Source organism: Fundulus heteroclitus, chromosome 21, assembly GCF_011125445.2.
Source record: "Fundulus heteroclitus isolate FHET01 chromosome 21, MU-UCD_Fhet_4.1, whole genome shotgun sequence".
NCBI classification, from domain to species: Eukaryota; Metazoa; Chordata; class Actinopteri; order Cyprinodontiformes; family Fundulidae; genus Fundulus; species Fundulus heteroclitus.
In genome coordinates this window covers 41321491-41348509 of record NC_046381.1, presented here as the reverse complement: position 1 = coordinate 41348509, position 27019 = coordinate 41321491, and the positions used below count along the sequence as shown (strand labels likewise).

Below are 27019 nucleotides of genomic sequence, written 5' to 3'. Positions count from 1 at the left end.
ACATTTAATAAAGGTGCAGTTTGAAGAGCTTAAGTTGCATAAAAATACTAACAGTAGGACGGTACTTTTACTACCTTCTTAAGTGACTACACGTTTAATGAGACACAAACTGTCAGAAGTGCTAATCAATAGTTGACTTTTACAACATTTCAGATCCGTGGCAATCATAGTTGATGTTGAGCACAGTGCTGCTCAGACACTCAAAACTTCAAATTTATGGGGCTTCCTTGTTGTATATGAGACTGAGAATAAAAAACTGATTTCCAATTACAAATAAACTGCAGTCAGCAATACTTACTAGCTTAACATGCTAACTAGTGTATGTAGCGTAACACAGTTAAGCTAGTTATCATACTAACGCTGCAAAATTAGAAAACTGGATCAAAACATCAATAGTTTCTTTTAACCAACGAAACACCTCGTGTTAATTAACTGAGATTTATGGCAATATTTTTCATAGCAGTTTTGTAAAAATGTTAATATTTAAAGCTTTTTATTTTGTCTTTGGGAAGTGTCTGAATAATTTGTATGTTCATGGTGGCCTGTCTCTTGTCCAAACATACTCTCACAGCACACATTTCTTTAGTTTAGGAGCGTTTTTATATTTGAATGATTCATAGGTTCAAGTTAAAAAGTTTACAAAAAATAAAATCAAACATTTCTTTAAGATACCGGACAGACAATTATTGAAAAAGCAGCTAAGGTTAATCTTTCCGTCTAAAAATGCTTGCACAATATTTAAACCAAAGTGTTGTTTTTTTGTGGGCTTCAACCAAGGAACCAAAATATTGAACTGTTCTACAATACCTAGAAAATCTTTCGCTGTACAGATCAGAGGCAGTAAAATTGCTATGCTAGGTAAAGATATGCATCATATCCCTTGTTTGACCCACTTTTCAAAGGCTGCTGCAGGTAGCAAACCGACCACAGACCCAGTTTTATAGAGCGGTGATTTTATGAAGCCGACCACAGATTAGTTTCAGTGTGCAAGGTTGGAGAAACTGTCTCGGTCTTTCTATCTTCTGGTTAATATGAGTATAGTTTTTACAGATAAATCAAGGTTGTTTTTGTGGATTGGACTGCAGCGTACGGAACACAAAGCGGGTTTTTACGTGACATTTTAGTTTTCGCTTACTGACTTTAATGCTCATCCTCAACTAGTTATTTAGTTTTTCAGGGGGATTTTGGGTATGAGACTCAGCAGCTGACAATTAAAAATCTAATAGTGGAGAATGCTGGTTGTAGATGTTTGATGTTGGAGCATTTTTCTTCTGTTGCTCAGAAGTCATGATCTCTTTAATTCAAACTGGCTCACTTGATTTGGACTTTACAAACACATAAAACCCTGCAGGTCAGACACATTTGACCTTTAAGGTAATTTATTAGCAAATAAATGGAGACAAATATGTGTTGTCATCAGAATCTGAGAATATTTGCGACCTGTTATTCCGGATTCTGTGGTAAGACTTAAATACGAGCTGGACGGTCTTCTTCTGCTTCGTACAGCATTAACAGCACAGCCAAAATAAGATCATTACCAAGTAGCTGCCTGCTTTTCCTTTCTGTAATCATGTCTGGAAATCAGAATCAACTTCCTCAAATCACTTTATTTTTGCACATGTCCTGGATGGAGGGAAGTTCAGTCCTGACCTTCCTGCAGACCTGATTGTTTGTTGCATTGTGGACCGGTCCTGTTTTATGGATGAGCCGAACCACGCAGTGATGGAGGAAAACAGAGGAGAAGATGACCAGCAGCTTCTGTGGATGGTTGGACTTCCACAGGAGCTGCTGTCAGAAGTAACATCTCTGCTGGACCTACAGAAATCTTTGACATCAAGGGGGAGGTTCAATTCAATTCAATTCAATTCAATTCAATTTCGTTTATATAGCGCCAATTCCTAAAATATGTCATCTCAAAGCACTTTACAAAGTCAAATTCAATCAGATTATACAGATTGGTCAACAATTTCCTATACCTATGGGAACCAGTTGATTGCATCAAGTCTCTCCAAGCAGCATTCACTCCTCCTGAAAGAGCGTAGAGCCACAGTGGACAGTCGTCTGCAGTTGTTGCATGGCTTTGCAGCAATCCCTCATACTGAGCAATGCATGTAGCTGACAGTGGAGAAGGAAAAACTCCCCTTTAACAGGGAGGAGAAACCTCCAGCAGAACCAGAACCAGGCTCAGTGTGAACGCTCATCTGCCTCCACCCACTGGGGCTTAGAGAAGACAGAGCAGAGACACAGAAAGCACAGAAGCTCACATTGACCCAGGAGTACTTTCTATGGTAGAGAAGACAGAGCAGAGACACAGAAAGCACAGAAGCTCACATTGACCCAGGAGTACTTTCTATGTTAGAGAAGACAGAGCAGAGACACAGAAAGCACAGAAGCTCACATTGACCCAGGAGTACTTTCTATGGTAGAGAAGACAGAGCAGAGACACAGAAAGCACAGAAGCTCACATTGACCCAGGAGTACTTTCTATGGTAGAGAAGACAGAGCAGAGACACAGAAAGCACAGAAGCTCACATTGACCCAGGAGTACTTTCTATGGTAGAGAAGACAGAGTAGAGACACAGAAAGCACAGAAGCTCACATTGATCCAGTAATCTGTTCTACGTTAGATGGTAGTAGGTTCCACCTGTTAATGCTAATACTAATACTAATTAATACTAATAATGCAAGGAATCCAATACGTTTTTATTACTCCATATTTTCATTTGACACATTTACTGCTCAGAACCATCATGGTGAACTATAGAGGTATCCCTGGAGGACTTTAGTGATTTGATCTCCTGGGTTCCCTGCCTTGGTGGGTCAGCATTTCCTCGGGTGCTCTGGTTGGGTCTCCAGGTTATGAAGCCGGCGGACTGAGTGGCGAGACGCCGGCTTTACCTCCTAGCTCTTCCAGCGGAGTTGTGGGGTTCAGTTCCCGGTCGAGGCGCGCCCCGCCGTCTAATCCGACCCCGTCTGCCTCCTCCCAAGATGAAGGTCTTGAAATTCCCTGCCTGGTCTGACTCTGTGGAGGATTAATCGGCAGAGCGACGCAGCTGCAGGTTTGATCCCGTTCAGTGTTTCGGATCAGTTCTCAGAGTTTGCTCTGTGTTGTCTGCAGCCACGGTCGCTTCCAGCTGAAGTCTGAGTGTTTGGACCCAGGCATTGTGACCCTGAGGGCTCCTGTCCGATGCCATGGAGCTTATCTGCTGACCTCAGCAGTTATTACTTGCTGCATTCCAGTTCCTGTTGTTTTATAGCTTTAAACAAGCGAGTAACATCCAGCTTTAAGCAGATGGCCAAAATCTTTATTGGGTCCAAACAACCTCTAGAATCATCCAAGAGCATCTTCCTCCTTCATGTGGGGTTTTAAAACTCATAATGAGAAGGTATTCAAATACATTCTAAGTTAAAATTGCCTTTAGGATTTATTTAAAAAAATCTATTGTTGCTGCTAATCATTTCAACATGTGTTACAGAGTTTGCATATGTAACACAATAACTGCTGTAGTTTAGAGGAATATTTTTAAAGCATTCAGCTTCTGACCCTCTGATTAACAATGTGACCTCTGACTATCAGTTTAGATCAATTAGTGGCACAATTACCACAGAAACAGCATCAGCAGCCAGTTTATTATCTCTGTTTCAAGTACTGTTTGTGTATCTTATTTTTTAGGATACATTTATTTCTACTTTATAATTTTTCATTTTTGCCCCTGACCCAAACTTTTTGGCAACCACTGGTCTAATTGAATTAACATGTTGTACGTATGAGACGCCCGGCACCTTGTTTTAAAATTACACAAAGTTAATCAAAGTTTGTAGAAGTTTGACTTAAAACAAAACACCAACCACTCTTAAATTAAGCTAAAATGTGAGTTTTTGATCCTGTCTACAAATTCATCTGTCTGTGTGTGCTAGCTAGCTGTATTGGTGGCGACTGATTTATTTTTTAACCACTTTCATTTCTTGGCTTTGACATTCTGCCAACGTCAAAGAACTGAAGTATTGTTGGGAAAAAGAGTGGGACACATTTCCTCCAGAAATACCAGAAAATGCTGCTAAAGGTGGTTCTTGTCATGATTTAGGTTTTTGTTTGGACCTTCTGGATGGATTTTCCACTCTTTGCTCCACTCCTCACAGCCACCAGCCATCAGTCACTATCCAATCAGCTTCTGATCAGCTCCACCTGCTTTCACTAATTACCTCCAAGTCGTTCCACCTGTTTCCCTGCCTTTATATTCCTGCCTCACTCAGCACTCCCTGCCAGAACCTCTCATCTGGTCTCATGTGTAGAGCTGCTGAGGTTTCTGCTGGTTCCTGTGTGCTCAGCCAGCTGGACGCTGTGCCTCTGAATATCAAGTTCCTCAGCTCTACTATTTACAGTTCTAGGAGTTCTTGGGTCTCATAATTTAAATTTAAGAAGCTTCTTCACTGGTCATATATATATATATATATATATATATATATATATATATATATTTCCATGACTATTTCTTGTTTTCTTGCATATTTCTGCTTTAAAAGCTTTGAAAAGCTTTGTAAATGAAGTTTATCACAAATATCACAGCTGGTTGATTAGCAGCGTTTGTTTGTCATTAAGCACATAATCATTCACTCAGAAAAACAAAAAGCTGTGATGCTTTCAGGATACTCTGACATGCTGCGGCACGGAAACCTGATGTGAAACGTAATGACCACCCCTGTAGAGTATGTTTTCAATTATTCATGTGATGCCTGGACTCTGAAAGAACCTGGAAGGGACTCAGTGGTATCAGGCACCGAGTCAGCAGTTCTGCTAATTCCTGTCAGTCTGAGCTGGAGTCACTGTGGATCAGACTTGTTCCAACACATCGTTCAACTCGCCGCGTCGTCAAGCCAGCGTAACCCTTGTTGACTGTTATTAATGACCTGCAAGTAGAAAAACTGCGTCTCATATTTACTCTGCATGTTTGTGCTGCTTTTAAAAATGTCCCTCAAGCCGTTAAACTAAGGTGTGTAGAAAATATTATTGTTGCAAACAGAAATTTATAGAAAGTATGTTAAGTTAGGGGAAATTTAGTCAATGCAAAGAAACAAAAATACGTTTGAGAGTAAGATAGTTAAAAGATTGGACTGATTCCTGATTCCTGTTTCCGCTGAGACTGCAGTGATTCATGAGATTTAAACCCTGCAGGAGCAAAAGGTGCAGATATTTCTTCAGACTTAGATCTCCACCTTGGCCAGCAGGCCACAGAGTGTAAAGGCCGGTTTCACTTTTAATATTTGGGGTGTTTGAGAGGAAAATAAAGAGCTGGCCTAGCCAAACGTTGCAGATTATGATTCGATTTAACATAAAAGGCAGTGTGACCGCAGCTCAGCAGAACCAGCGGGTGATTATCATCTCCAGCCAGGAGGTCTGAGAGTGAAAATGAGGAATGAGACGCTGGTTCAGGCCGTTTCTGCCTTCATGGGAGGGAATATTTACAATGTACACACAGAGGCTGCTGGAGGAAGTTGTGTAATAAAGCTGTTAAGGATGCATTGGGCCTAAATGGAAAAACACTGCAGGATTTATACAGAACACAGTTTGATTGGAGAACCTTAGAGAGATTTGTGCTGTACGACCCATTTAGGTAATTTAAAACATGCTTGACAATGCTGCCCTGAACCATTAATCCAATCTGGGCTGTTTCACGTGTGCGTTCATACTCTGGTGTTGTTAATGTGAACGAATCCATTGACAGAGAGCTGATCCTCCTGTAGTTACTGCCTGCAGGAACGTTTGCTGATTTGGACAGAAAAGTAAAAAAAAAACAAAGAGGGAAACTGTAGATTCCTCTAACGCCTGTGCTTTTGTTCAGGGTCCAGTTTTACAGAGTTAATGTTTTCAAACACAACATTTAAACTGGAAATCTGTAGCAGCGATTCTGATCTCTTGCTTAGCCAACAAGAAGAGCAGAGAAAAGGCTAAAAGTTGCAATGTTCTGCAGTAAATGTGTTCTATTAAACAATATTTTAATATACTGCAGGTCTGGTAGTAGAAATATTTAATGAGGAGGCCTGAGTGGACGTGGTTCGTGAAATTAAACTCAAAAACAAAGTTAATTTAATTAAATCCATGTCTTAAAGAGCCAGGTGGCATTAGCTAACTCTTTTCTTTTAACAAATGGGGTCATCAATAAAAATTGTATATTTTTATTAATTGCTATGATCTACCATTTATATAATTCGTTTGAAAATTAAAGCATTTGAACTATATTTGAATCTTAGTTGTTTTACCTGCATAGATATTGCACAGAGTGAACATTTAAAGGGAACATGTCATGATTTTAAGGTCTTCTTTTTCACTTTAAAATCATTCTGCTGTGATCTATATAAAATGGAACTAGAACGTTCAGGTCTTCATTTTTCATTAATTTATCCCCACGTTCCTCCTTTTTACCCCAGTTCTGAGGTTCGTCTGGGAGCAACTTGTTTTGATGCTGTCGCTTTAAATCTAAAGTTAACACTTCACATCCTGCCCCCCTCCAGGTCATGTTCCATTTCACTCAGTTCGGCCATTTTTGTAGTTTGCTAAAGGACGGTGTAATTAGAATATAAATGGCGGATTTGTGACCCTGGTAAGCCGGAAGTCCACAACCTTGCATATGTGCAGCTCTGCAGCAAATATGGTGACATAGTTGTTCAAAAACCACAAAAAGAGAACAGAAAACTAAACATATTGAAAAATGTGATCCAAACAGAACATAAGGATATTTATGCAGCTCCTGGAAAGACTACATTAAACTTTTCTGTACTTCTAGAGACTCCAAGTACACAAGAATATGTATTTAAGAGCTAAAAGAGTTGACTTTGCATAATATGTCTCCTTTAATGATTGCAGGACATAAGTTGCTTTTAAAGCACAACATAAATACACATTTGACTTGTTTAAATGAAAGAAGCCCTCAGACATAACATGGGATTTAAATAAACAAGAAAGCAAGAAATCATAAAAGGAAGGAAGAAAATGGGTGTGAGAAAGCAAAATTAGCTCCTCTTTAATTCGATTAAAAATGGGCTGAATGGGAGACAAAAGGCAGAGAAGGCCAAATAAGGAAATATTTAAGGAAAACGACAAATGTCTTCACTTAAGTGCAGCAGCTGCGTTGTAAATTTTCAACACGCAGCGCTGCTTTGTCTGGACCTCCTGCTGGAAATCCATCTTCATGGGAACTTTAAGCGATGGGAACGACTGAGACGCTTCGCCCAGTCGTCATGTTTTTATCCCTCTGTTTAGGGGGAGTGTTGAGCTAACGTAGGCAGTCATTATGTTCCTTACGTCAGTCAGGGCTCCATTAGGTATGAAAAGGCAAATACGTACATTCAACTATTAATATCAAGTACTGCTGGCGTGACTGTTTGCTATATGTTGAGTGTGTGTATTCCTGGAGTGTGTGTTAATTGTGCGATGGTGTGTCAGCCGTGGGGAATGTTGTTTACAGACGACGAGAGAGCGATGAAGGCCAGACGCCGAAGCACGAACTCGCTCTCAGTGGGCAGCCGCTGGAGGACAGTTAGAGCCGCACTGAGATGGACCAGACCCTCGTTCCCATCCTGACCCCGCTCTTATTGTGAAAGAGCCTCCTTACTTTGGAGAAAGAAAGAGAAGGGACCAAATGTTACTGCTTAGGAAAACTCACTTAAATCTCTACTTGAGAGCAAACGGTAAACTGGAGGGCATGAAGTCACCAGCTTTAAAACTCTCGTCTTTTTGTTTGAGGTCCTCTTGGTTTAAATGCATCTCTGTCAGGAAGAAGGTTATGTTTCAATCAGCTGCTAATAACAGCATTCCTCCTGCCTACCAATCGCATTCTCAGCTTATATTTTGAGGAAATCTCTACTTCTGTCTGATGTTGGAGGCTTTGACCACTGCTGATCGACCCGTTTACTTCTCAGAGAAACGGACCGGGATCTCTGCTGCTCTTGGTTTGATCCTGGCTCCTCGCTTTCACCCCTGACCTGTGGTGTGTTTCAGAGTCCTTTTATTGGCCTTTTTATTCTACAAAACTGGTAAAAAACTGGTGGTTTTTAATGTGCTTTATAATTAAATCTGGCTTGACTTGACATCTGTGATCACTGCTATGCTGATGATACACAGATTTATTTTGCCCTGAAGCCAGAGGATCAAACAAATCTCTCTTCTATACACCAGCCCTTAGCAGAGATTAGTAACTGGATTAATATCGGCTATGCTAAATTAAATCATAATAAAACAGATGTTTAAAGGAAATTCCCAATATGATTGTTCATGCTCATTGAGTCTTACTTTGCCCAACCCTCTTTCGGCTAAAGAAAAGCATCAAATCTTCTTTTTTAACATTTAATGAGGTTTAACCCTACAGACGGAGGAGTCTTTACCGGTTCCTGTTTTCAAAATCTCTCTAGATCCTCCAGAGACTCTTGGCTTTTATCCTATGCTCTCTTTTTTACAGCTCAGCCTGCAGGTTTGCTCTAGGATTTATGTCTGCAGACTGAGACGTCCGTAGAAGAAGGTTGGATTTGTGTTTTAATAAAGCATTTCTATGTTGCCGTTGTTCTATGTTTTGGGTCATTAACCCGAAGACAGAATTCATGATGACCGATTTTCAGCTTTCTGAAAGAAAATAGGATTTTTCTTTTAAAAATATTCTGTTTTTTCAGTGTTGCTGAATTCAGGATAAACTTGGTTCCACGTCCAGTTTTCTTTACAGATGCGGCACATTTTGGACCAGTAGTTACTTTTTCCTAATCAACACAGTTCTGCTTTACTTGTAAGGTTGGAGTTCCCAAAGTGGGTGTTGGGACCCACCAGGGGGATCACAAGATGATTTGTTATTTATGTGCTAAAAAGATTTTGTATTTCTTTATTCGTGATACTAAAACATAACTTTAAAAAATGCTCAACAATCCTCATTTTAACACACGGGGAAGGCTACAGTTCTTATAAAAATCCTACTTTATTCTCGTAATATTAGGACTTTATTCTCATAATTTCCAAAAAACATAAAAAAGAAAAGACATCCCACCCACAAAAAGAGGATCGGCAGTCTCTGGCACTTTTGTTTTGAGGGTTACAGGCTGAAAACATGCCATACAATGTAGGCATGTTTTCTTGTCTTTCCTATTTTGAGGAGCAGCTGAGAGAAATAAACCTCTGTGTCACATCTTGTTTATACCCATAGAACATTTGGGTTTTTCAAAGTCTTTGTGTCAAACCAAGTTGCTTCAATAAGAAATGTTTGTCTTATTTAGGCTTTTTTTTCCAGCTCACACAAATATTTGGCTACATTCTCTTTATTTTTCACTCAGAAGTGATTTATGTGAACTAAAGAAGAGTCAGATTTGTCTTCCATAAACAATGGCGGTGCCGCGGTGTGGAGGTTATAATCCATTTCCACCGGTGTTTATGAAACATAACGCAGTTCTGTGGCGGCTGAAGCAGCTGCGCCTCATTTTTTATGATCAGCTTTGATGAACGGCCTCATTGTTTCTCATTCAATGGTCCATAAAGTTATTTCTGTGTGTTGCGGTGCAGCTGGTCTTCTACAAAGTGGTGCAGACCCTGTCCACTCTGGGCCACAGCCTGTCGCTCGGCGCTCTGCTCAGCAGCACCGTCATCATCTGCTTCTTCAGGTAATTCCCATCAGTCACACAGACAGCAAAGCATCAGATTAAAGCTTCACCTCCACATGTTCATGTAATGAAATGAGTTTGCATCGTCACCTGAGAGGAAACAGCGTGTCTTTGTGAGAAACGCCCTAATATTTGCATTCAGTGTTCATATACAGCAGCCTATTTAACTAAAACTAATTTACTCAGCTGAAAATGTGATTAATAACTGAGAAATGTCTTTCTTGTCATAAAATAAACATCAGATGCTGGTTTTAGATCATCTTCCTGTTTAAAACTGTAGAAGCACATTTCATCACTTCTCCTCCCTCATGATGAGTTATGATCCCAGCTGCTCAGCAGTTCAGTGCCAGTTTGATTTTATGTCTTTGTTGCATAATGAGATGAATGTTTTGGGGGTGAAAAGGTCTGGATCAAACCCGGGTCGGTACATAACGCAGCTGGGACAAAATAATGCGGTTCTGATCGCCGGCATTCCTGCAGATGTTGCATTGAAACATGCATGTTCATTCAGCATTAATGTTGCTTTCCAAGATCTCTTGTGACCAATTCAGCATTATTAATGGAAAAATCTTGGGTTTCTGAAGTGCACATGATGAAAGATGTGATTTTAACTCAAAAACACCAAATTTATGTTTCCTTCTGAGCCTCGGTTGTTTTTTATAAGCTTCACAGTTGAGACTAATAATGTTATCCTGAAGCCAAAAAGGCTCACTAAGTTAGTTATTTTTTAATTAATTATAATATGTTCAATTATCTTTATAAAATATAAAAAAGGTGAATGTATGCAAATAAAAATGTAAAAAGTACCCAAAGATATTCTATGAAAACCAGCAATATTATGTTCAGATATATGAGCCCATCTTCCTATTAGTACTGTAGCTTTTCTATGATCAATAAAATAAAAATGCCAATTTCAAGCATCGATGTACTAGAGACACTTTATGACAACTTTTACATAAAAATAAATTATCAACAACTGAAAATCAGAGTAGAAACCAAAGAAACAACGCTCCTTTTAGTTTTAAACCACCTGGTTTTTCCTTTCTGACACGCTCCCTGCCTTTAACTGGAATTAACCACAATAATTAATCTTTTACAAAACATGTGATTAATAACATATTCAAAGTTTCCTAAGGAAATCAAAAAAACTTATTTGTGTTAAAACAGCATTAAGGTAGAAGGACCTCCACTGATGTCTAAATGTGATTGAAAACCTCCTGGTGTTGATCCAACCGAGCCAGATTGTGATTTTCAGCAGAGACTAAATTCAGACGGAGCATTTGGGATAAATAGATCACATTCTTAATATGTGCAATGACCGACGGACCTGAAATATCAGTGACAATGTCATGAAACCAAGACAGAGAACCCAGTATTCGAACCAGACAAGCGGGTAATATTTAAGGTTTATTTAATTCAGCTGTGGGTGAAACCAGTTTAACAGATAAGCAGACTGGCAGAACAAGGTCATGCAGGCTCCGTGGTCAGATAATAAAATCAAGGTCGGTACACAAACAGGCTGACAGGCTGGAAGAGGGCAGGCAGGCTCAGTGGTCAGGTAACAGTCTGACAGGTTAACAGACAGAAACAGGTAACAGGGAGCAGGCTGGCTCAGAAATCAACAGAGATATCAGAAAACAGAATAATGGATGAGACTCACTGAAAGGCTTGTATTGATCTGGCAAAGTGGAGAGAACTGAGACAGGTTTAATTAAGGAGGTGAACAGAACAGAGCAGAGTGCTAATTACCAGTGACAGGTGGAGACAATCAGAGGAAGGGGAGTGACTGATGACTGGGGGGGGGGGGGGGGGGGGTGACTGAGAGGTGAGTTTGCTGATAACTGGCAGGAGACTGAGAACTGATCAAAATAAAGCAAAGAACAAACATAAACCAAAACAAAACCTACATCATGACAGACAAACCACATTAATGGATGTTTTTCCTAACTCAGTTTCAGTGTCTGATATGCTGTCAGCCACTTCTGCTTCATCCTGAATAAAAAAACTGCTCTGCTCTCTGAAAACCTCGTTTTTAGAACCTTTTCCTGCATCAGTGTTCTACCGTGATGCTGCAATGGTTCTCTGGTTCATTCTTCCTCCTGCTCTCCTGCACCGTCTTCGTACCTCGTTGTTCAGCAGCGTCTTTCTGCACTGAACGTCACCAGGACCTCACCATGCTGCAGAAGATCCTGCATCCAGTGTCTTATCTGCACTGTGTCTCATGCTTTAGTAGCTCCAGGCGTCTGCATTGGTTTTGCAGCAAAGCAGCAGCAGGATGTGATGCATGTAGCTGAGGGGAGATGAGGTCAGTGTAAAACCTGACTCCTGCATCTAAACTAGCCTAATAATAAACTTTACCTCATTACCAAAGGCTAATGGATGCTGCAATCTCAACGAAGCGGAAAAGTTTCAGGACGACCCAATAAGTGATTTGAGGAAATTTATTTGTTGTCATCTAAAGTCCTGGTTCGGATCTACTGGATTCTGTGGACTGAGGCGGCCAAGAAGGTTAAATGACTTTATATCCGCGGGTCCAATCCTGTATTTCTGTTTGTTTTGAATCATTTTCCTGCTAAAAAAACCAACGTTGACCCAGTTTAATTTGTCTGGCCGACCCCAGCACATCCATTTAAACCTGCTGGCCGGGCATCTCCGGTGTTTCAAAGAGATCCAGATACCATTCACCCTGACAGGAGAACAGATCCTCTGCCACGCTCCTAAAGATTTTAAAGATCTTCTTCCTTTTTTCCACTCAGAGTGGGTCAGAATCCCTCTCTACACTGCAAAAACGGATCTAAAAATAAGTAAAATGTTCTTAAGGTTAGTGTATTTATCCTTGATTTGAGCAGGTAAATAAGATTATCTGCCAATAGAATGAGTATTTTGACCCCTAATATATGATAATTAGACATCCTGCACTTGAAATAAGATGATGGAGATGAGTTTTCCTTTTTTAAGGTAAAAAATCTTGTTCTATTGGCAAATCATCTTATTTACCTGCTCAAATCAAGGACAAATACACAGATTTTAAGAATATTTTACTTATATTAAGTTCTGTTTTTGCAGTGTATATCGTGAAAACACAGATAAATTAGTTTTCTCTCCCAGAGCTGCAAGAACTTGTTGCTTTAATGGTTTAAACTATTTCTCTGTTGCTGACCTATAAGGATCCACACGGATCTGGATGTTTTCTTGTCTTTCCCATTTTGAAGAGGCTACATGTGACCGCCTGGGAAACAGGAAGTTATATAGACTGTTTAGGGGGTGCAAAAGTGTGTGACACGTATTTCTTTTTATGGTATTAATTCCTGAAAAATAAATGAGCTAAAATAAATGATCAAATAAATGTATTTATTTATTGCTCCTGCGATAAATTAAGGGTTGATTTTCGGTCTTTTTGCACATCTCTGGTGAATGTGGAAGGCGCCGTAACGACCACCCAGCAGCATATCCGTGCAGGAGAAAGGTGCAAAACATCCAGTTTATGGGTGATTTTGATTACATGAAAATGTTCCTGGAAATCCTGTAAAATAAGCCAGTTTCTAAACTGTTGTTCTAAAGCTTATCACAGCTGCGTTGGAGGCTGTTGACTGTGGGGAAACATTTACGAGTGTTGAAACGTGCAACATGTGGGAGGTTTCAGCATCTGCCCTCAGATCCGTCTCACCGTTAAACAACCTTGAAGAAGACTGGAGATAACCGGGACGCAATTACAGCAGAAGCTCGTTAAACTCGGGTTGAGACGTCCGCCGGCTGCTCGGTCAGCTGCTGTCAGCCTGTTTGGACAACACGTCCTTCAGCGTGTGTGTCTGTGTGTGTGTGTGTGTGTGTGTGTGTGTGTGTGTGTGTGTGTGTGTGTGTGTGTGTGTGTGTGTGTGTGTGTGTGTGTGTGTGTGTGTGTGTGTGTGTGTGTGTGTGTGTGTGTGTGTGTGTGCAGGAGGCTCCACTGCATGAGGAACTACATCCATCTGAACCTGTTTGTGTCGTTCATGCTGCGAGCGGCGGCCGTGCTGACGAAGGACGCGCTGCTCTTCTCAGAGGACCAGACCACCGACTGCAGCATGCCGCTCTCTCTGGTGACGCCACACTCACAAAACACTCACAAAACACTCAGAGGGTCGATGCACCTTCCAGCGAGGATGTTTAGAAGAAGCTGTCATGTGATGCCTGAGCCGTTCTGTTGACGCTTCAATTGTCTTGATTCAGTCTGACAGAGAGTTTTACTCTCTTAAAGTGTCTTAAAACAAACTTCTCCGAACTTTGGATGTTTTATTTAAGTCGGTCTTTGGCTGCTTTCTCACTGAGTTTTTTGGCACTTGACCATTTCCAGAGGACAGTTTCCATAAATCTGTTTGCAGGAAACTTGTCTATTGGCAGTGAACCCAGATGCATCCTTGCAGATAGTTGAAAAAAAGACTTTTATGTGTTGCAGGAACGTTTTCAGTCTGAAAACTCGTCCTTGTTTCGTTAAGAAGTTTGAAGCACCCGATGCTGAGATACTGACAGGTTTTCACTGTTTCTGTTTCAGATTAACTGTGAGATCAATTTCTATTTCCTGTTCAACAAACTGTTTTATCTTTGGGCTTTGTTTTAATCAGCTAAAGACATTACAATTAATTATGTCTTTGTGACAAGATGCACAAAGATGTCATTTACACTGCAACAGGGGACTAAAAGTAACATTTTCTTAAAATGTGTTTATTTGGCCTTAATTTGAGCAGGTAAATAAGATTATTTGCCAATGGAATTAGTATTCTGACCCCTAAAACAAGATATTTAGATAAACTGCACTTGAAATAAGATGATGGAGATGTTGTGTTCCTGTTTTAAGTACAACAATCGTATTCCTTTGGCAAATAATCTTTTTAAACTGCTCAAATCAAGAACAAATACACTAATTTGAAGAAAATGTTACTTATTTTTAATGCTACTGCTTTTTGCAGTGTAAATGTTGTTTATGAATGTTGCTTACTTTTTTAATGTTAAGGCAAAACTGCTTCATGCCATTAGTTTAAGAGCTTTTTGTGCCTTCATGTTGATTTCCAGTTCAGATTAAATGGCTAAAAAAATGTTTTCCTGGAAAAGGTCAAACAGCCAAAGTCCTCCTAAAAAACATCTTAAAAGTCCTTCAGAAGCCCTGAGGGACACCAGTTTAAACAGATTAACATCCAGCTGTTTGAAAGCAGGATATAAAACATCTGGCTCACACCTGCAGGTGACCTGGTCTAATATGTTTCTGTAAACTTTTCATTTATTTTAGGATCCCTGTTCTAGAAACTCAAATCAAAGCTCTTCACTATTTATCTTCGTTTCTCTCAGTCTCATCCATGTTTACTCATATGCTGCTTGTTTGTATATTTTATTTGAATAAAAAAGGACCATTAAACGCATAAATGTGAGTCTAATCACATAAAAATGTGTAATTCTATGAAGCTGCTGCAACAGTGTTTGAAAACCTTTAACCATGTTAAACAGGCCTTAATGTCTTCATATTAATATGTTGTCATTGTTGAAACCTTGCATCTCCAGAAACACAAGTTTTCAGGAAAAGAAAATAACTTTTTCATTTAAAATTATATATATTTTGTTTGGTCAAAGTCACATTTATCGGTAAAACTACAGATGGTTGTGGAAGGAAACCAATCTGATCTTCATGGGGAAAATAAAACATTTTACATTAAATTAATGTTTTTTCTTGGTGCTGCTTTGCTTTCAGGTGGGCTGTAAGGCCAGCCTGGTGTTCTTCAACTACTTCATCATGGCCAACTTTTTCTGGCTGCTGGTGGAGGGTCTCTACCTGCACCTGCTGCTGCTGGTCATCCACACCTGCTCCGTCCGCCTCTCCGTCTACATGCTCATCGGCTGGGGTAAGCTGCGGAGGGAAGCCAGGGGCTAGCTCAGTGAGCTCTGCTGTCTGAGGTATCACGCTTTCAGATTTTTAAAATTAATTTATAGCTCTTAACTCCAGGAAGATCAGAGAAGCCATGAGCAGGGAGCTCCCGCCAAGTTTAAACGCTGAAGCGACGCGGAGCTGAATCTGTTTTTAAGTCGAGGTCTTCTTCTGCATTTAGAAAAACGCAAAAAAAAAAAAGCTTCCAAAATGATAAGTTGGGCCCAAAGTCAACTTCTAGGTCAACTCAGGTAGAACTGGAACAAACTACAGCGGATCCGGACCTCACAGACAAGACATGAGGGAACCTTAACTGAGCTGGATGACAAATACTAGTCAGAATAGTGCTAGTTCAATTAAATTTTATTTTATTTCTATAGCTCCAATTCACAGCATGTCATCTCAAGCCTCTTTCCAAAGTCAGACTCCATCAGATCCTCCAGGTTGGTGAGAAAGTTTCCTCTCTAAGGAAACCCAGCAGGTTGCATCAAGTCTCTCCAAGCAGCATTCACTCCTCCTGAAAGCGCGTAGAGCCACAGTGGACAGTCGTCTGCATTGTTGATGGCTTTGCAGCAATCCCTCATACTGAGCATGCATGAAGCGACAGTGGAGAGGAAAACTCCCCTTTAACAGGGAGGAGAACCTCCAGCAGAACCAGAACCAGGCTCAGTGTGAACGCTCATCTGCCTCCACCCACTGGGGCTTAGAGAAGACAGAGCAGAGACACAGAAAGCTCAGAAGCTCACATTGACCCAGGAGTACTTTCTATGTTAGAGAAGACAGAGCAGAGACACAGAAAGCTCAGAAGCTCACATTGACCCAGGAGTACTTTCTATGTTAGAGAAGACAGAGCAGAGACACAGAAAGCTCAGAAGCTCACATTGACCCAGGAGTACTTTCTATGTTAGAGAAGACAGAGCAGAGACACAGAAAGCTCAGAAGCTCACATTGACCCAGGAGTACTTTCTATGTTAGAGAAGACAGAGCAGAGACACAGAAAGCTCAGAAGCTCACATTGACCCAGGAGTACTTTCTATGTTAGAGAAGACAGAGCAGAGACACAGAAAGCACAGAAGCTCACATTGACCCAGGAGTACTTTCTATGTTAGAGAAGACAGAGCAGAGACACAGAAAGCTCAGAAGCTCACATTGACCCAGGAGTACTTTCTATGGTAGAGAAGACAGAGCAGAGACACAGAAAGCTCAGAAGCTCACATTGACCCAGGAGTACTTTCTATGTTACAGAAGACAGAGCAGAGACACAGAAAGCACAGAAGCTCACATTGACCCAGGAGTACTTTCTATGGTAGAGAAGACAGAGCAGAGACACAGAAAGCTCAGAAGCTCACATTGACCCAGGAGTACTTTCTATGTTAGAGAAGACAGAGCAGAGACACAGAAAGCTCAGAAGCTCACATTGACCCAGGAGTACTTTCTATGTTAGATGGTAATAGCGGATGATCTGCCTCCCCTGATGATGTCACAGCTAACAGAACGCCAGACCAGGTGTACCTTCTATGGAGATAAACATGACAGAGAACAAAAAGTTAAAAGCTGAAATAACAACAAACAATGCAGTAGGAGAACTCAGCAGAGTGTAAGAAATAGTTGGTAAACTAGTAGAAGGAAAACTTAACAAATGATGACCACGACCCCCCACCCTGTGATCAGACAGAGGATTGGCCCGCTTCAGCGGTTCTGTTGTTTAGGGAGAACTGATGCAGCGGAACTCCAACAGAAAGTATCGCAGACAGACAATTAAAGTTAACCAAATACTTAACTCCTGGTAATAGAGATTTATAAAGGTTTTTATATTAAATGCAAATTTTTTTAAACAATGTAGGAATGTACTTTACAAACGAGAACTGAACAGAAAGTAAAACGTTAATCATGTTTGTGTGGCAGCAGGTGCCCCAAAAAGCTGAGTTTAGAAATCTACAACAAAATAATAACTTACTGTAATGGATCCATGTAAGCTCAACAAAATAATATTAAGTTTTTTTTTCAATGTTCTGATTTGAGCTGCACAAGTATTCAATTAACAGAAAGTGCTTCAAACAAGGACTTTTACAACCATCGGCCAGTAGAGATGGTTGTGGTCTGCAGAGCGGATCATCAGGGCTGCCCTTCCCTCCATCCAGGACCTGTAGGGCAGCGGCCACCTCTGCAGACCCCACACATCCTGCACACAAACCCTCAGACTTTCACCTTCAGGTGGCGCTACAGAGCGCTGTCTGCTAAAACCAGCAGCCAGGCTGATTCAGAGGACCCAGATCGATGCCAATCCAACCAATTTCCTCTATTGTAGAAACACTGTGCATTTTATTATTTAAAAAGCTGTAAGTTTCTTCTCAATAGGTATGTGATTATTTCCTGGTGTGAAACAAAAGTGTATTTTCTGAGTAGATTCATTGTTCTGGAATGAACTCAACGTACTGAAGCTGTGAGACAGACGGACTGTAGATCAGACCTGAGGCGTCTCCTCACCGTGTGTGACTCGTCTTTTAGGCCCAGAACGATTCCTGACAAACGTTATTTTATTGTGAGGTTTTCAGTGAAGAGCTGCTGAAGCGACCAACCAGCAGCTTCTAGTTTTAAGAGGAAATGACTTCAATATGTACTCCCTGCTTTAACATTTCTGTGTAAACGGTCGGCTTTTTATATCATTTCTGCACCAAACGGTGACACTTTTATTTTATGGCTTTGTCAAAATGTTTACATTCCTTGACTTATTCACTATCATTCCTCTCTGGAGGAGCCATGAACCCTCCTCCAGCGAGGAGCATGATGTCATTCAGTGAAAATGCTCTGATGAAACATCGGTAAGTCTTTCGGGTCGGGACCTTCTCTACTTGGTGACCAGAACCCGGTCCGTTCTCTCCCACTGAGCCTGATTTTGCTGCAGCAGGGGAAAATGTCACAAAGACAAACAGAGCAGCAGACGGTGCGTCATTCTTTAAAGTGGACTGGTGTATTCAGGGAAAGGTCGTCCTGTAAACACGTCCCCGGCCTCTGAGTTCCTCTGGTTCCATGTGACTTCTTCCTCCACCATCGATCAAAACCTCCATCAGATGCATCACCAGCAGCCTGACTGCTGTGTTTCCTGGTTGAGATGTTCTGTATCTGGCAGAAGGAGAACCTGAGCAGAACCTCTCTCTCTCTGGCTTACAGGAATCCCTTTTGTCTTCACGGCGGCGTGGATCATAAGTAGGACCTACCTGGAGGACAGGGGGTGAGTTTCAACTGCAGGTACTCATTATCAGCAGCTAACATGGTGTTCAGGCTACATGCACTGAGAAAAGGGAACTAAAAGTAAGCCAAATCTTCTTAAAATCAGTGTTTTTTTCCTTGACTTGAGCAGGTAAATAAGATTATCTGTCAATTGAATGAGTATTTTGACCCCTAAAAAGAAGATAATTAAATATACTACACTTTAAATAAGATGGAGATGATTTTTATCTGCAAAGCTCTTATTTCATTGGCAGATTGGCCAACTGGCTGATTTCAAGAATATTTTACTTCCTTTTAGTTCCCTTTGGCAGTGGGTCCTGCTGCAACCAGGGGTTTAAAGGTGCACCGTATAAAGTTATAATCATCTAATAATGCCTAGAGTTTATCAGCATGCGCTAAATGGATTTTCTACTGTGTTGATTTATGCTAATTTATATGTTTAATTTAACATTGATCAAAGTTAAGTTGCATGCATTCCAAAAAAAAAAAATCGTTGCTGCTAAGAGGTGTTGAGTGTTTGTGCCCCATTTAACTTTTCCTGCCAGAGACCCACAGGTTGGGACTAATTAGTGGCAGCAGGTGGAGCTGATCAGGGGCTGAGTGGAGGTGACTGATGGCTGAGAAAAGTGGAGCAAAGAATGGAAAATTAGTCCAGAAAGTCCAAACAAAAACCTGAATCATGACAGATTTGGACTTTAACATGTTTCTCTTGGTACCGGTGATAATAGGATTTTGCTTGTCATTGTTAAAGGTTAATAATTCAGAACTAAAGAGCTATCTACCTTATCACTGTTGAATAGAGCTGACGTGGAGCTTTGGTTCGGTCCACCTTTCTTCTCCATCATCACTGAATAAATTACAGTCCTGGAAGAAAACCTCTTAAAGCCAAACTCCTGGTTTTTGTGCAGAAATGTGATGAACAGACATCTCCTCTTAAGAGTTTCATCAATTCTGTTGTCCTTAAATCGCTGTCTAAATGATGTGGGAGGTTGGAACTGACTTACAAATGAATACATGGATTGAAGATGCATGTTTTCAGCAGAGAAAGCTGCAGCCCTGTGCATGCTGGGTAACCCACGTAATGTGAGAGCAGAAACTGAAACTGTAACATCTGCATTCTCTGCAGGGTCATGAGAATGTCAATGCTCTCAGCTCTAACTCTTTTCTGAGGTGGTTGGACATTTAGGATGATTTAGTACGGTTCTTATCAGCCGCTGGATGTCTGCTTTATGTCTGAGATAAAGCTTAACTCAGAACGCCTGGACCTCGTTAGCCGGGGATTTGGGATGTTTTAGCAGCTTTGGGGCATTTTGAAATGAGTTTGAATGATTTCCCTGGTAGGAAGGGAACATTTAACAAAATAATAATCTAAATTGTCGTTGATTCACAGTTGCTGGGAGATCAATGACAACCCTGTTCCTGACCGGCTCATCAACTGGCCCATCATGGCGTCAATCATTGTGAGTTCTGTTGTTTCTGTTTGCAGCTCCAATGTTGCTTGTTTTGATGTGTGGGACTTACATTTTATGCTCCGGACATGTTTGCTAGGGTTTGGGTCATTAGCCTGCTGATAGACCCGGTGACGACCCGTTTTCAGTGTTCTGGCAGAGGCCCCTATATTTAGTTAAGGTGTCCATCATGATGTCTCTCCATAAAGGGTCCCAGAGCCCAGGAAGAAACAAGCCAGAGCATCACAGACCCTCGTGGTTAACAGCAGACTTCAGGGGCATTCCCACACATCTGGGGGAGTGTTGGTCTAGTGATTAGAGAGCAGGGGGCCTCCATCCTGAAGAGGCTGCAAGTTCCTCGGTTCAAATCCCACACACTCTAGGTCCATGAGCAACAACCCTCAGCCCCAGAATGCTCCCTGGTAGCCGAACAGTGACAACCCACTGCCCCCTGAGGCTTGGGTTCAATGCAGAGACACATTTCATTAGGATGTCTGTTGCAGTGACAAATAAAGATGATTTATCACCCATACCTGCTTATCTATCTCCAGCAGCCTGTGGGTCAAGAGCCAAGATGCACCCTGGACAGGTCCTCAGAGTGTCCATCACAGAGAAACACAACTATGCAATGATCATACCATTTACAGAGAGACCAGGTAACCTAACGGTCATGTTTATGGACTGTGGGAGGAACCCAGAGTACCTGGAGAGAACCCAGGCATGCACAGGGAGAACATGCAAACACAATGCAGGAAGACCCAAGGATGGGATTTGAACCCAAGACCTTCAACACCACCAACTCTATCACTCATATAATTGTGACTCATATAATTGTGACTATTGTTATCTATCCTTGGGTCTATATTGGACCATTTAGTCCCATGTGACCAAAGCAGTGGTTTTAGTTTAAAAGAAACAGCAAACTCAGCGCGTTTACGTTTGTGACGGTAGGAGAGACTTTTCCTCTCTGACCAGATGGCTAGTAGGCAGCATCTAAGGGTTGTGATGGTGACTCTAAGATCCTTGGACCTATTCAGAGCGTTTTTCCACCTCCTCCCCGTATAGAGGTGGAGAACAAACCCTCGCTCCAGCTGAGTCCGTCACGTTTCCTGCTGTAAAGCCTCTATTTAGTGTCCGGTCTGTGGATGTAGTGGGTTTTAGAGGAGAAGCTGAGTTCTAGAAGCTGGTGTGTGAGGATCAACACGTCTGTATTCCTGACAGAACAGGTCTTTTTCTTGTCTTTCCCGTTTTGAAGAATGGACCTCTGTGTTTATACCCCAGTGAAACAGGAAGTAACGGATTACTGATTAAAAACTTCCACATACTCTGATTATTCAGTAAAGTAGGAATGAAAAAAGTGCTTCAGATGCATTTATTTTTAAAGGAATGATATGATTGCTACTTATCTTAATTTTTCTGTAATGTTTAAATATGCATATTTATTTAAAATTTTCAGCATACAATAACAGATTATTAAATCGTTTTAAAGCTTATTAAGGCGCATTTTAACCAGGGTTGTTTTTCTGTGCTTGTTTCTGCTTCACAGAGGATTTATGTGAGGCGGCTCTAAAAGGCCGTTTCTGCACTATTTAAATGCACGCTGATGGAAAAGATCGTTTTACTGACCCTTCCACGCTTGCTTCTGTACACTGGAAGCTCTGCGAAAATGAAAAGGTCTCTCTGTCTCGTGTTTCTCCTGAAGGTAAACTTCCTGCTGTTCGTCAGCATCATTCGGATCCTGGTCCAGAAGCTGCGCTGCTCAGATGTCAGAGGAAACGACCAATCCCAGTACCGGTACCGTGTAAAATCCCCGTTTTCTGCTGCTAATGTGCCGCTGTTCTCTCAGCTCATAGAGACCAGCGCTGTCATGCAGTTCTGGGCTTTTTTCACCTATTTTCTGACAGATATGACAGCAAATATTAGAGCTCATCAAATGTAATCCAAATAAACCATAGCCTCGTGAGACCATCCTGATCTCGCGAGCTTTCAAGGTTTCACTCGCAGATCAGTCTGGCTACTCTCCGTTAAAGAAAATTTGGAGCCGTTCACCAAACGAACGTCCAATCAGCGTTGGCTTTGAGGCGGGTTGAGGTGTGACGCAACGAGAAGCGCGACAGTTCAGTCTAAACAACATGGCGGCTTCAGCCGATGAAACTAGCGTTAGCGTGGGTATCGAGCAAGTTTTATCAGAATTACAGAGTATTTCTTCACTGAAAGTAGAGCAAAACGCTGCTCTGGAGGCTTTTCTCAGAGGAAAAGATGTTTTTGCTCTTCTCCCTACTGGTTTCAGCAAGAGCTTGTGGTTGTGTTTTTGTCGTCGCTGTTAGTACGTCATATGCTTCATTGATCTGATTGGTTCATTTGGCCCGTCTATCACCAACATAGGCCAATCAGCTAACCAGTATTTTCGCCCCTTCCCAAAATTACTTCAACGTAATGTTTCCAGATGGATATGCGGAGCAAATCCATCTGGCGGGGGTCAGGTTAAATAAACCCAGCTACACTCAACAAAAATATAAATGCAACACTTTTGGTTTTGCTCCCATTTTTTATGAGATGAACTTAAAGATCTAAAACTTTTTCCCTCAGATATTGTTCACAAACCAGTCTAAATCTGTGATAGTGAGCACTTCTCCTTTGCTGAGATAATCCATCCCACCTCACAGGAATGCCATATAAAGATGCTGTAGACACCATGATTAGTGCACAGGTGTGCCTTAGACTGCCCACAATAAAAGGCCACTCTGAAAGGTGCAGTTTCATCACACAGCACAATGCCACAGATGTCGCAAGGTTTGAGGGAAACGTGCAATTGGCATGCAGACAGCAGGAATATGAACCAGACCTGTTGATTGTGTATTGAATGTTCATTTCTCTACCATAAGCCGTCACCAAAGGCGTTTTAGATAATTTGGCAGTACATCCAACCAAGCCTCACAACCGCAGACCACGTGTAACCAGACCAGTCCAGGACCTCCACATCCAGCATGTTCAACTCAAAGATCGTCTAAGACCAACCATTTAGATAGATGCTGAAACAATCGGTTTACATAACCAAAGAATTTCTACACAAACTGTCAGAAACCGTCACAGGGACGCTCTTCTGCATGCTCGTGGTCTTCATCGGGGTCTCTGCCTGACTCCAGTTCATCGTCGTAACCGACTTGAGTGGACAAATGCTCACATTCGCTGGCGTCTGGCACGTTAGAGAGGTTTTTTGCTTCACAAAGTGTTGCGTTTATGAGGGTTTTCTAAAAACTTTAAGAACGTTTTGTAAAACCAGACTTTCCCAGGTAGTGATCCACTCAGGAGGTTGTGTGTTTATCTGCTGTCCAGGCGGCTGGCGAAGTCCACCCTTCTGCTGATCCCTCTTTTCGGGGTCAACCACGTCGTGTTCTTCTACCTGATGGAGCCGGCCGATGAAACCCTGAAGCAGATCAAGATCTTCTTTGACCTCGGCCTCGGATCCTTCCAGGTGGGATACAAGTCGAGGGTTCAGGCGGTTCTGTTGTTTTAGACGATGCTAACAGGCAGAAAACTGTCAAAAAAGAGCAAAATGACCGTTCGGGAAATCAGAAATAATAATAAAACAAAAACATCTTTTTCATGTTTCCCCCATTTTGGGAAAATAAATATTTTTCTATTCTACTTAGAGCTCATCTATATAGTTTAAATGCAGATTAAATAAAGCAACAAAATCACTAATAGAAATGTCACATTCTTCCCTGCTGTTATTTTAATTAGATTGACTTTTGTTAAACTTTTCAGTGTTTGACAATTTTTTGATGGTAGATTCGTTTATTTTGTACCAGAATTTTTACACCAACAATTTTTTTCAATTCCTAGTTTGAAATTTAAAACTTTGTGTGTTTTGTTCATTTTAGCAGACACGCCTATTGTTTTTTTAAGTAGAAAAGTCAAAATAAAATGTATAAAAAATAAAATGTACAAAAAGGTGCATAGCCACGTTATTTGACTTTTTTATTTATAAGTCAGTAACTCACTTTGGTTGCATACAAAGTTTTTATGAAATATTATCATGTCCTGCTGGTTTATTAGTTGTTATTTTGGCGTTTTAAACTTTGTTTTTGCTCAGTTTCTTAGTAAATAAAGTCTTTCGTGTTTATTTACGACTTTAACGGAAGCACGTACTGCACATGTGCAGCAGGAGTTAAAACAAGGAAGTGGTTAACTGCTATTAGCAACTCCCAGCGAAACAATGAAGAAAGGTCCAAGATCAAGTGAAAAAAACAAACAAAACGGATTCTTAGAGGGAAAAGCCTGGAATGTCTCTGGGAATACAGTCTGAACGTTGGTGTTCACTGAAGCAGACGCTAAACCTGCCGAGGCTCAGATGTGACGCAGAGTTGATTGATGTAAGTAAATGTTCTGATATGAGGCTGTTAAAGTTGCTGTAGATTCTTTTATCTAATTAATAACGGTTGGTCTTCATCACGCCAAGCTGCTGCTTTACTGTGAGGCACTGCAGAGGGTCAGGCTTATTATCTAGTTTCAATTTATTAACTAAACAAACCAGCATTATGGTAGCTCTCTGATACTGCCACTAGATGGCGGCACATATGTTTACACCTGCTGATTGCGCCCAGAGCTGGGGCTATTTATCCACAAAGAGGAGCATCAAAACATTATCAGGATGGAGGCTTGGTGTATATAACCTTATTTTATCGTGATCAAATAGTTTTTGGTATTTTTTTTGTTTAAAGCTTATAACGTGGCTATGTACCTTTAAAGTAACGTGGGATAAGGATCCAGTGCAGGGTTATTGAATAAAAGTCTAAAGTAGCAAAAACTCGTTACACATGTAAATGCATTTTTATACAATTTAAATAAAATGCAAAAATATATTCAAAAATAAATGTTTAGGAAAGGAAAATCTATTTAAAAATTAAAATACATAAAAAAATAAGTTCAAAGGGATAGAGAAAAAAGTGCAACATCTGTGTAAATCTGTTAGGGAACCTGAGAAAAAGCTTCATTCAGCTGGAAACCGAGAAGAGAACAACCTGAGAACAGGAAACTAAATTAGTTAACCAGAAAACGTCATTTAAAATCTCAGATCTCTGAAACAAAAAGCCAACATAACATCCTGACGGCCCTCCACGTTCTGCAGCGTTTCCTCATCACTGTTTGTCCTTCAGGGTCTGATTGTCGCCGTCCTCTACTGCTTCCTCAACAGCGAGGTGAGCCTCCTGACCTCAAACCCTTTCACTCAGCATGTCAGGGCTGATCCTCATCCAGCTTTGCTCTCCGCAGGTTCAGACCGAGCTGAGGAGGACGTGGAGGGGTTCGTCCCTGAAGCGCTGCGCGTGGCGGGACTACAGACCCCGCAGCATGTCGGCCAACCTCAACGGTACCGACAACTGCATGCGCTTCCCCAGGAACGTCCGAGCCCAGTCCATCCTGCAGACTGAAACCACCATGCTCTGACCAGAACCACCAGAACCAGTAAAAACTGGACCCAGTCCGTCCTGCAGACCGAAACCACCATGCTCTGACCAGAACCAGGAAAAACTGGACCCAGTCCATCCTGCAGACTGAAACCACCATGCTCTGACCAGAACCAGTAAAAACTGGACCCAGTCCGTCCTGCAGACCGAAACCACCATGCTCTGACCAGAACCAGTAAAAACTGGACCCAGTCCGTCCTGCAGACCGAAACCACCATGCTCTGACCAGAACCAGTAGAAACTGGACCCAGTCCGTCCTGCAGACTGAAACCACCATGCTCTGACCAGAACCACCAGAACCAGTCAAAACTGGATCCAGTCCATCCTGCAGACCGAAATCACCATGCTCTGACCAGAACCAGTAAAAACTGGACCCAGTCCGTCCTGCAGACCGAAACCACCATGCTCTGACCAGAACCAGGAAAAACTGGACCCAGTCCGTCCTGCAGACTGAAACCACCATGCTCTGACCAGAACCAGTAAAAACTGGACCCAGTCCGTCCTGCAGACTGAAACCACCATGCTCTGACCAGAACCAGTAAAAACTGGACCCAGTCCGTCCTGCAGACTGAAACCACCATGCTCTGACCAGAACCACCAGAACCAGTAAAAACTGGACCCAGTCCGTCCTGCAGACTGAAACCACCATGCTCTGACCAGAACCACCAGAACAAGTAAAAACTGGACCCAGTCCATCCTGCAGACTGAAACCACCATGCTCTGACCAGAACCAGTAAAAACTGGACCCAGTCCGTCCTGCAGACTGAAACCATCATGTTCTGATCAGACCTCAACATCAGATGTCAGCCAGATGTTCATGAGGACAAACCCATTTCTGTCCTACCATCACCAACACAAACATGTAAAGTTTACTAAACTACCTGGATCTTAACGCCGATCTTCGGTCAGACTGAGTCAAAGATTGAGCTTTTCGGCTCCAGCTGGGTCTGAAGCGCCCCTGTTAAGCACGGCAGAGGACCTGTGTTGCTGTGGGCATTGCACCATGGACTCTGAAACACCAGGACATTTAGATGAGAAGTCTGTAAAACTGAAAACGGGTCGTCACCGGGTCTTAATGACCCAGAACCTGAACCAACCAACCCAGGAATGGTTCCTCTACCTTCTTCCTGGACCACCTCAGTCCCCCGACCCAAATCCCATGGGCTGAGCTGAAGAGAACATAGGAGCAGACCCACAGAACCGCAGGGGTGCCAATAATTTAGTCAGAAACAATCATTTCCTAACGTGGGATGTTTTTCCCTCCTGGGTAAATGAGCTCAAATCAACATTTTCTAATTTTTTTTTACTGTGAGACGTTGCTGCTGCACTAAAAGACAAAGTTCTGGATC

General features: G+C 41.6%; 1 protein-coding gene across 2 annotated transcripts in view; it reads left to right on the top strand.

Annotated features, from left to right (window-relative positions):
• The window catches only part of LOC105921801 (vasoactive intestinal polypeptide receptor 2), a 45373-nt gene extending 19106 nt beyond the window's left edge, over nt 1-26267 (top strand). Inside the window, exons 5-13 of one of the 2 annotated variants that reach the window (XM_036125015.1) lie at nt 9536-9633; nt 13571-13709; nt 15350-15500; nt 18695-18755; nt 20145-20214; nt 21905-21996; nt 23539-23677; nt 25362-25403; nt 25477-26267. In XM_036125015.1, coding sequence (XP_035980908.1) covers nt 9536-9633; nt 13571-13709; nt 15350-15500; nt 18695-18755; nt 20145-20214; nt 21905-21996; nt 23539-23677; nt 25362-25403; nt 25477-25650 — 966 coding nt within the window. In that variant the 3' untranslated portion in view covers nt 25651-26267. Of the gene's footprint in view, nt 1-9535; nt 9634-13570; nt 13710-15349; nt 15501-18694; nt 18756-20144; nt 20215-21904; nt 21997-23538; nt 23780-25361; nt 25404-25476 lie in introns of those variants that run through there. The other variant, XM_036125014.1, reaches the window with a different exon arrangement.
• The last annotated feature ends 752 nt before the right edge of the window (nt 26268-27019 follow it).